Source organism: Lipotes vexillifer, unplaced genomic scaffold (assembly GCF_000442215.2).
Source record: "Lipotes vexillifer unplaced genomic scaffold, Lipotes_vexillifer_v1.1 scaffold717, whole genome shotgun sequence".
Lineage (NCBI taxonomy): Eukaryota > Metazoa > Chordata > Mammalia > Artiodactyla > Lipotidae > Lipotes > Lipotes vexillifer.
In genome coordinates, this window is record NW_006798707.1 from 886,140 (window position 1) to 896,815 (window position 10,676).

At 56.0% G+C, this 10,676-nt stretch overlaps 1 protein-coding gene across 1 annotated transcript in view; it reads left to right on the top strand.

The window, feature by feature from the left end:
* Positions 1–782: 782 nt before the first annotated feature.
* SLC35F6 (solute carrier family 35 member F6) overlaps positions 783–10,676 on the top strand; it is a 12,560-nt gene continuing 2,666 nt past the window's right edge. The window contains exons 1-4 of the mRNA XM_007470806.1: positions 783–869; positions 8,907–8,979; positions 9,869–10,040; positions 10,289–10,501. Coding sequence (XP_007470868.1) covers positions 793–869; positions 8,907–8,979; positions 9,869–10,040; positions 10,289–10,501 — 535 coding nt within the window. The 5' untranslated portion in view covers positions 783–792. The remainder of the gene's footprint in view (positions 870–8,906; positions 8,980–9,868; positions 10,041–10,288; positions 10,502–10,676) is intronic.

The following is a 10,676-nucleotide window of genomic DNA, read 5'->3' on the forward strand; positions in this document are numbered from 1 at the left end:
CATGTTTTTTTTTTTTTTTTTTTTCTTGCGTTATGCGGGCCTCTCACCGTCGCGGCCTCTCCCATTTGCGGAGCACAGGCTCCGGACGCGCAGGCCCAGCGGCCATGGCTCACGGGCCCAGCCGCTCCGCGGCATGTGGGATCCTCCCGAAACGGGGCACGAACCCGCGTCTCCTGCATCGGCAGGCGGACTCTCAAGCACTGCGCCACCAGGGAAGCCCCCGGCTTTTCTTAATTTAGTTTCTTTTGCTATAAAACGATCTCCCAGGGAGCAGGAACTAGATTCTTACGCCACTTTTCTGTAAGATGTGAGCAACACCGCGGGTTGGGATCTCTAGGGACACGTCTCAGGCCTCCTGGGAGTTCCCTGGGTATCCAGTAGAGAGGAGATTCCCACGCTGGACGTTTCTACTTCGTGGTTTGCCTCTGACATTGTTCAGCTCAATCTCTCTAAAGGGTTTACAGAACGCTCTAATATCCACGATGCATTCTTAATTCATCGTCCCATCAGCCCCTTTTGCAGATGGGGAGACCTGGGCCCGTGACTTGACACTATCACTCTGTGAGGACCAGCGCCCCCAGCTCTGGCTCTGGAGAGCGCAGACGCCCGGCACCCCCCCCCCGCCCTCCCTGGGGGCGGAGTGAGCAGGCACGGGGCGGGGTCTTTCAGGTCATGTGACTCCCGGCCCGGAAGCACTCGCGCCCCAGACCCCGGGGTGACCAGGTTGGGGGCTACCACCTCCAGCGAGCGCGGAGGTCGCGCTCCTGTTTCGCGCTCGCAGCATCCGCCGCCATGGCCTGGACAAAGTACCAGCTGTTCCTGGCCGGGCTCATGCTCGTCACCGGCTCCATCAACACGCTCTCGGCAAAGTGAGTCCGGGCCTGGCCGGGAGGGGAAGAGACTCCGCGCCCTCCCTTCGCGGCTCTCCTTTCCTGGCTTCACCAGCCAGCTCAGTTGCTCTGATCCGTTCATGCGGTTTATGGACCACCCAAGGGGTACGAGGCCCGGGGAAATGCGGGGCAGGGCCGTGTCCCCGGCTGGAGGATCCGAGCCCCGGCTTTGATTCGCTGTGTGCTTGATTCCAGCGAGTCACTTTCTAACTCAGCGCCTCAGTTTCCTCATCTTTAAACGGGAGGGAGTGTCTCTCCCTCGCCCCTTCCAAGCTGGCATCAGGGGCCCCGCCCTCCAGGAGCTGTGGGCCAGGGAGGGCTACCATAAACGTCATGCGGACCGAGTGACCAGTGAGCGTGGAGGGTTGCGATGACAGAGAAGGGGGTGCACCATGGGCCCCTCTTGGAGGAAGGGTTACAGCTGGGCCTCGAAGCTTTGGTAGGATTTCTACATGTGGTGGGGACATCGAGACAGGAACAGCAAGGCCAGATCCAAGTGGATTGTAACTAGCACCAAATGCCCAGGCTGGATTTTATCCCATAATCAAAGAGGAGCTTTTGAGATGGGGAGTGACATGTTAAAAGTGATAACGATGAACCTGGTGGTCAAGGTGCAAAGTAGTTGGCTGCAGGGAAGACCATGCCAAGGCTGCTGTGTAGCAGATAAGGGGAACTGGGAGGTGGCAGTGAGGTGGGAAGGGAAGGGTCAGGTGGGAGAGACCAGGTGTAGAGTGAAGCCACAGGGCCTGACCCATAGGATCCAATAATCACTCTTGGGCTTCTGCCTGGGGGAACAGAAGTGGCATTAACCCAGGCAGGGTGGGCAGGGGGGCAGTTCAGCTCTGATGTAAGAGGGTGTGATGCACGTGGAGGACAGTAGACAGTGACCCTCTTCCAGTCAGACCTCCCTTCCACCTGAGCCCTGCCAGGCTCCAGAGCAAAGGGGAGTCACCCCAGTCACCCTCTGGGCTGCACTCCAGGCCCCCTAAGGGTGGTGGGGATGGTCGTATCTTATTCGTTTTTGAGGGTGTTTCTTCCCAGTGTACTCCATCACTGACGTGAGAAATGCCCCAGAAGAGAGGTCTGGGAGAGAAGGTTCCTGTTCAATTCATCAGGTGTGTATAAGGTCCTTACAGTGTGTGAGGCACTGCCTAGACCTAGGGAAGGAGACAGAAGTGACCGAGAGAAGGTCCCAGGCTTTGAGATGCTTAGAATCTGCAGCAGAGGAGACAGATGTGTACACCCTTGGCAATCACAGTGTCCTCCCTTCTCCACAGGAGGTGGACCTCTGGGTAAGGCCCACCTGTCTCTCTGGTTGGGCTCTGGCCGGCTGTGTCTGTGTCTTGTGCTGGGCTCTTGGGCCCTGAGGCCTCCTGAAGGGTACTCCTTTTGCTGAGCCCTTAGCTATAAAGGAAACTCAACCTGAGGGCTCCCATCTCAGGATCTGACTGCAGCAGAACAAGTCATCTGTCCATCCATCCCACAAGCCAAGGCCGCAGTCTGGTGCTTATAGGGTGGCTGTGGTGTGCCAGGGCCGCCGTCCACAAGGAGAGCTGAGTTACCTACTGAGGTAAACTGTGCTGACTCAGCTCCTTCTGTAAAAAACTCCAGACCGGTCAGGTAAGAAGCCAGGGAATCCTCAGCCCCCGGATGCCTTGCCCTTGGAGGCTGCCTGAGAGGCTAGAAAGAGGTTCCCAGGTGTGGTCCCAACCTTTGGTCCTGTCCCCTGCCCTGTGGCCTGATGTGTGGCCTCTTAGGAGCCTCCCTACCTGTGATGGGCCCCAGTATTGGACCCTAAACAGTGTTCTAAGACCAGACTGTGAGAAGGATGCTCTCAGAGGAAGAACGTGGGAGAGCAGCTGTGTACATCCTGATAGAGATTGCTGATTTGAACTCACACTCTGACCTGAAGTTTCTGGCAGGGACAGACAGACGAGAATGTGACCACAGCAAGTGCCAACCAGTTAATACACAGAGAGCTCCACGTGCCACATCCTGCCCTGGCCGCCTTTCGTGAGTTAAGTTAATGAATTCTCATAACCACCCTATGAGGTAGATAAATTCCTTGTCCCTGGATAAGGAAACTGAGGTTCTGGAAAGAGGGGCTTGCTTACCCAAGTTCAACTCAGCTATTAAGTGGCAGAGTTTATATCTGAGCCTAAGTAGTCTGGCTGTAGAATCCATGCTCTTAACCTCCACTATGGATGAGGCTGGGGACTTCTCTAGTCATCCTTAGGGGCATTTAAAGTTGTTAGAAACGTAGAAGTTATCCATTCTCATCCCCACAGTTTACAGTCAAGGTCCCAAGGAAAGTTTCGTGTGTGTGCGACTCAGCTGGTTGGCGTCTAGAACCTATAGGTCTCAGGATTTTGGTCCAGTGCTGGTCTCCTACAGCTACAGTACCCAAAACTCCCTCTTCCTTGGGGGTTTCCTCTTACATCTCCCCAGGCAAGAACAGACAAGCATGTGCCCATGGAAGTTGTAATCCTATAAGTGGTATCTCCTCTCCCTGCCATCGGGGTGCCTTCCCTCTGGGACTGGGTGACAAGCATCTGAAGCCTCCATCCCAGAGGTCACTCAGGGTTCAGGGTTAGAGTCTCTAGTAGCCTCTTGAAGTTTCTTGGCCTGTAAAATGAGCATAATGTTTCCCTCCCCAGCTTCTTGGGAGGACTGAAGACAGTGGATGAGGAAGTGGGCGTGAGCACGTGCTGCTCCTGTGCTGGGATCACAGGTCAGCTATCCGCTGCAGGAGGTCACTGCCCACTCAGCAGGATTGGTGTGCTGCAGGGAGCCGGCCTGGCCAGGCTGGGCTGGACTGGGGCTGGGGATCCTTCCTCCAGGAGGGAAAGTCACCGATCAGGCTGGCCCTGTAGCCTCGTCCCTGGGTGTTGGCAGAAGGTCCCTCCCTTCTCCTTTCTGTGGCTGCTTTCTCCCCCTCACCAGGCTTCTGCTGATGCACTTCCTAAAGACCAAACATTTGCCCTCCTCTGGCACCGCGTAGGGCTGTCTGCCTGAACCAGTGCACGTTTCGGAGCCCCACCCTCCTGAATCCAGCTGGGGTTCTGCATGTAAAGAGCCAGGGTCAAGTAGACGCTCACTCAGGAAGGCTCACACCCCCTCCTAAACTTCTGCAGGCTGTGAAGCCCACCCAGCCACGAAGGGGCCATGGGGGTCATTTCTCCAACAGTCAGGCCCACTGGGTCCGGGGAGCCTGCAGGAAGGTGGCAGGAGGCCTGCGATCACTGGGCCTCTTTTAGGGGAGGACTCTCACTGTCCTTCCTGCACCAGCTCTAACTTTTGCCTCGGCAGCCGCCCCTCCCCCCACCCATAGGTTCCAAAAGTGGGCACAGGATAATTGCTTCAGAGGGGTTCAGGCCAGCTGGAGAAAGCCTTAAATCAGCAGGGCAGTGTAGCAGTGAAAGAGCATGAGGCTTGGAAGCTATGGGATTAGATGAGTCACTGGGCCACTCCAAGCCTCAGTTTCATCTATAAAATGGGCGTGATAATCCCTGCCCCACCTTGTTCCCAGACTCCTTGTCAGATCCACTGAGGAGAGTTATCTAATACTTAAGGGGGGGGCTGTCATCATTTATCACCACGTGAGCCAGGGCCACCTGCTATGACACCCCAGAGAGTGGAGAAGCCCTGGGGCCCTTCTGAAGATCCCAAGCCAGAGAAAGAAGCTGACTCACTGGGCTTAACAGGCCCAGGATGAGAGCGGAAATGGCATAGATTCTGTGGGGAATATGGATACACAGCTAATTGGCCCGAGGCAGCCACATCAACCACATCAACCACTTCCTCAGCTTCTGACAGCCACTCCTGGTCCCACACAGACGCGTACACCTCTCGTACACCTCTCGGAACGCTGAGCTTTGAGTTTACTGAGCAAGGCCACACCAGAGTGACTCACCCCTAGTAAGGGTAACCCACCCGGAGCCCTCCGAGGCCCAGGGAACTCTAAAGGAAGCCCGCCTCTGCCAGTGGAGGGCACTTCCTCATGTGGGTCCCCAAGGCCTCCTGTCCTAGAGACCACAGCTTTCCCCAGGGTATAGTGTCCAGAGAGAATGGAGGGCCCATCTGCAGGGCTGACCTTGTCCCGCCTCAGCCAGGGGGGTGGGAAGAATCCTGAGCAAGAAGGTGATGGGTGTTCAGGAAAGAGCACAGAGCAGGGGGTGGTGCTCCTGGGTACTAGCGCTTCCCTGTGTCCCTCAAGCCCTGTCTGGTCCCTGGGTTTCTCATCTCTCAAACAAGGAGCTTCCCGAGATGATGGCTGAGATTGTCCTCCTCTTTCAGCACTTTGTGGCCCTCCAGGTGCCTCTGCGGCAGCCTGCAGGCTGGGTCCCAGAGGATGGATACTCTCCCCGGAAGCTTTCAGGCTGGAGCAGAGCTGGGGCCACACCCACCCAACACAAGGGGAAGTGGTTCCTGCTCAGCAGAGGAGAAAGAGGGAGAAGGGGGGCAGCAAAGGACTTTTAGTGACCACCTGCCATATGCCAGGTCTTATGTGTCTTATTACTTTTGCCAGTTCATCAGTGTTGGCATTATTACCCCCAACTTATAGGTGAGAAATCTGTAACTCATCCAACCTGTGAGAGTCAGAAGTCTGAGCTTTCCGTGTATCCTGCTGCCTTTTCTGAAAATAAGTTCAAGCAGATGGGTTCGGCCCTAGATCCGCCCATTGTTAACTGTATGAGCCTGAACACGGCTCTCTCCACCCCAAGGTCTGCAGTCCCTGTCTGTAAAATGAGGACCCTTGTTGTGAGGCCTAAACCACACAGCCCACATGAAGCGTTGAGGCTCCTCAGGGAGAAGCACAGGCCTGGTACAAGGTCGGTACACAGTGAATGGCGCATTCATAAACACATTAGTGAAGCGTTTCGCAAAGATAAGTGCTATCCCACTGGGGAGTGATTGCTTTCACCCCCAGATGAACCGGGCCTGGCTTTTAGCTCTTGCCCTGTGCTACCTGGGGTCCTGCTGTGACTGCACAGGGAGGCAAACCTTTCCCAGGGCCAAGATGAGAAGCCTGACTCTATCCCAAAGTGACTGCAGGCCTGAACTCCTGCCTGGCCCCAAGAGTCTGGGCAGGGCAGGCAGCCTGTCCTGACACCCAAACCCTTGGGGTGTAAACCTGCCCCAGGCACTCGGATACAAAAAGATTCCATTTCCCCTGCTGGGAGCCTGCCAGCCCCAGCCTGTTCAGGCAGACCCACCCCTTGGAGGAAGCAGACAGCGCAGGGGGAGGGGAGGAGGCTTAGCAGCAGCCCTACAGCCTGCTCTCCGTGCAGTGCCCCTCCCTGGGGAAGGGCAGGCCCAGCTGGTCCCACCAGCAGGGGATACCTCAGACTGGATGGCAAATTAGCAGTCATGGATACATTGCCTTTGGACTATAGTACCTGCCTATTTGTCTAGCGGTGTCTAGAAGTCCCACTCATTGAACAACAAAAAAAATGTTTGAACTTCTGTATAATAAGGTGCCAGGAGCAGGGGATTGAAAGCTGTGGAAGTTGCTGGATGCTGAGCTCACAGCCTCTCAAGTGACAAGGACTATGGATCCAGAAAGTGATGCAGATATGAGTTGTCATGACTGTAAGGTGCACAGGCAGTAGCCCAGGGGGAGTTCCAGGAGGTGGCCCCACTGCTACATCGGGGGTCTTGAGCCTGCCAGTCTGTGCTCTGGATGTGGCCCCGGGATGGGGAAGGGGCTTCCATACCAGCCCTTGCCCTAGGCTTCTGGTTGACCATGAACTTGGCAGGACCTCCCTTGTCCCTCCTGGAGGAGCCCTGGGAACTCTCTCTCTGACCTGCTCACTCGCTCCGGGGCAGGTGTTTCTGCGCCCTTGGTAAAGCTTGACCTCTTTGCTCTCCTTCGCTTCCCTCTTTTGCTCAGCTGCCTCACCCAGCCCCTCCCAGAGGGCTCTGTCTGTGAAAGTGAGTCTGGCTGGAGAGCAGGCCAGGCTGGGTGAGCCATACGGGTGGTATGTGTCCCACACCCACATCCCACGTTCTGTCCTGTCCTGCCCTGCCCTCCCTGGGGATCCCAGAGTCGCAATCTACAGCAGATGGGGCAGAAATGAGACCCCAGAGAACAGGTGGTTTCTGTCCTTGATGGGGATTATCTTTGCCCCTTTGGTACTGGGTCTGGTTCCAGCCTGATCCCCTGACCCAGATTTCCTCTGCCTTCCCAACCGGGCATATCAGAACGTCTAGCTGCCCATCAGCTCTCCTTTGACCTCCACCATTCCCAAGCACCAGAAGCCCTCCTACCTTCCCTCCTCACTGTGGGCGTGGGTGGGGTCTCCTACCTTGAGATACGTTTGCCATAGTCCTGTTTTGTTCACTTGCCCTGGGATATGTTCAGATCTCTTTGTAGACGTGATCTCTCCCTCCAGGTCTGTGCTACCACCAGCGCTCAGCCCGCCCTTCCCACCGCCTGCCCACTTGCCCCGGGCTGTAGGAAAGAGCTCCCTGTTCCCCTCCTCAGACTCAGGCACAGAGAAGCCCTGCCTGCACAGGATCTTTGTCAAACCCAGACCTGCACCGCTTGGCATGACCACTGGCCCCTGCTTGGGGCACAGGAAGCAGAAGGCTTCCCCACACCCTGGGAGCTGAGGCTTGTGCACAGAGGAGCCAGCAGATGGGGTGGGGACCACCATGTAGCTGCTCTGGACAGACATTGTAAGGAAAGACATTTAAGAAGAAGTCCTGAGTCTTACACTTTAGGGACCGCCACCGCCTACGAGTGGGGTTGCTACAGTGGGGGCAGGTCAGTGGCCCACTGCAAGCGGCCCTGGGTCTGCGTTGACTTGCGTCAGCAGTGTGATGTGGCGCATGCAGTCCAAGCCAGGTCAACTAACCAGGATGTCCAACACGTGGGCGGGGCCGCCCTGTTGCCTGACTCAGTCTGGGCCAGATCACGTGCCCTTGGCTCTAGGCCCGGGCCCACCAGAGTGCTTCCAGAAGTCAGCAGCCAGGGGAGTGAAAGGTTAGCAAAGGGCCGCGGCTGCTTAACCAGGAGGAGATTCAGAAGGTAGGGAAGGCTCCACATATATGAAGGGCTTTACAATGAAAGAGAGATTCGATTCCCAGGGACGTAACTAAGGCCAGCGAAAGTGAAATTCAGAGGCAGAAGTTTTAGTGACAGATGTTGGTCAGTGCAAAACGGTCGGCGGTAGCTGCCCAGAGCGCTGTGCCGTGACGGACTCTGGGCTCGGCGGGGAGCATGCCATGATCAGTGAGGCCCATCTGCCGGGGTGCTGGCTGGCACCCACTCCACAAGCGCCATGTACTTGCCACCTGCTTCCGAGCCAGTGCTAGAGAAAACCCTCTAGATCCTTCAGGTTATGGGAAGGTGACCGGGTGGTCTGTGTCAGGTGGCCATTTCCCAGGGCCCACGTGACCTTGTAGACCAGGGACTCTTGATATGGGTCCCTCTGATAGTCTGGTGAAGCCTAGAGTAGTGTTTTAAAACATGCAAATAAAAGACCAAGGATTACAGAAAAAGCTAATTGTATTGAAATAAAGTTATCAAGACATTAAACAAGCCAGTTTGTGAAATAGTAATGTACATGTGTGCATGTGCTTCTTAGCACATAGAATAGTAAGCAGTGGGTCTGATTACTGTAATTTTGGAGCAGTGATGAGTGTAAATATTACTTCACAATATCTGCAGTGACTCGAATGTGATAATGAGAAGAGCTGTGATTTCCGTGTGTGACAAAGTCGCAGGTACTGCAATATTACACTCATAAATGGAGGAAATGCTAAATTTCTGTTAGAGCTTCATGAAATTTCAGCTAAAGGGTGCCAGGCCCCCGCATTCTGTCTGCCATCCCAGGGGAAGACTTCTTGCCTTGGAGACTGGTCCCTTCGAGAGGGAGCCCCGCTCTGGGCCGAGTCCGCTAAGTCTGGTCTCTGGGCTTCAGGAGGTGTGAGCTCTCTGCAGGCCCCAGGACTGGGTGGGAGAGCGCACTGCCACACTGCAGGGTTTGACCTTCTCTCTGTCTGCTGCAGGTGGGCAGACAACTTCGTGGCCCCAGGCTGCGGAGGGAGCCAGGAGCACAGCTTCCAGCATCCCTTCCTCCAGGTATCTGTGCCTGTCCTCGCCCATCTCCGTCTCCCAGGCCTCAGGTCAGGGGCCCCCACGAGGCCATGCTGTTTGCTGACCTGCGTTGGGGGAGTCCTCCCTTGCTCTCAGGAGAGCCAGTTGCCTCTCTCTCCCTCCCAGAACAGAGGCCAGGGTGTGAGGTGCCCCTGGAAGGGGGCAGAAGGCACAGTCCCCTGTAGGAAGCCTGCACACGTCCTGGTGAGCGCTCATGCCCTGGACTCCTTGAGGCCGGCCCTCACCATGGCCAAGTCAGGACACATTTTGAACAATCCAGCCCTGTCGTAAAACCTGCTCCCCAACCACGGGGAGCCCAGACCCCACTGGGGCAGGGCAGACACCATCAATGGAAGGTAACTTATTGCTAGACTGGGAAACCAGGAGACTTAAAGTTTAGTCCAGCTCTGCCAGCAACTTGCTTTGTGACCTTATATAAGTTCTCAAGCCTCTCTGGGCCTCAGTTTCTCCATCTGGAACATGACCAGGGATTGGTCTAGATTGGTGGGTTTTCAGATCAGGCTCTACATGGCCTTAGAGTTTCCGTCGAGGTGTTTGAAGAACTTAGGGGTAGACCTAGGAGGCAGGCTCTGGCCTCCCACACAGAGCAGTTCTGCTTTTGTCTGTTTTACATGTTGGGGTTATAGGTAAACTCTTGTGTGAAGAAAGGTTATGTTTAAAAATTTTTGTTACAGAGAATTCCCTGGCAGTCCAGTGGTTAGAACTCCATGCTTTCACTGCCAAGGGCACAGGTTTGATCCCTGGTCGGGGAACTAAGATCCCACAAGCTGTGCAGCACGGCCAAAATTTTAAAAAAACTCTTGTTATAGGTGGTCTTCCTTCCAGCTTTGAAGTCCTGTTTCTGTCCCTACAGGCAGTGGGCATGTTCCTGGGGGAGATCTCCTGCCTGGCTGCCTTCTACCTACTCCGGTGCAGAGCTGCAGGGCACCCAGACACCAGCATGGATCCCCAGCAGCCCTTCAACCCTCTTCTTTTCCTGCCCCCAGCCCTCTGTGACATGACCGGGACCAGCATCATGTATGTGGGTGAGTAGCCAAGCCAGGCTGCCAAGGGCTCAGCGAAGCCTGTGGCCCAGGGGGCTGCTGGGAAAGAGGCAACCCCAGCTCATCTTCAGCTCCCCCTGCTCCTCTCCCACTGACCTTTACACAGACTGCCCCCAACCAAGGTTTACTGAGTACTTACCACGTGCCAGCCCTGTCAGCCCTGAGGACACCTCAGTGAACAGACAGGCTGGGCCCTTAGGAGCTAACATCATGTGTCTCTCCTCTCCTAGCCCTGAACATGACCAGTGCTTCCAGCTTCCAGATGCTGCGGGGAGCAGTGATCATATTCACAGGCCTGTTTTCGGTGACCTTCCTGGGACGGAGGCTGGCACTGAGCCAGTGGCTGGGTATCCTCGCAACCATCGCAGGGCTGGTGGTCGTGGGCCTGGCTGACCTCCTGAGCAGGCACGACAGTCAGCACAAGCTCAGCGAAGTGATCACAGGTGTGGCCGGGGTGGGCATCCCGGGGCTGCCCAGCACAGAGTCACTCGACAAAGCATTTTACAAGCTCTGCTGTCCGCCAAGCCCTGGGGGAGGGCACATGGGCCACCAGCTGATGTGGACATGCACCTGCTCCCGAGGTGATGGGAATAGTGTAGGGAAGACCAGCAGGGGACG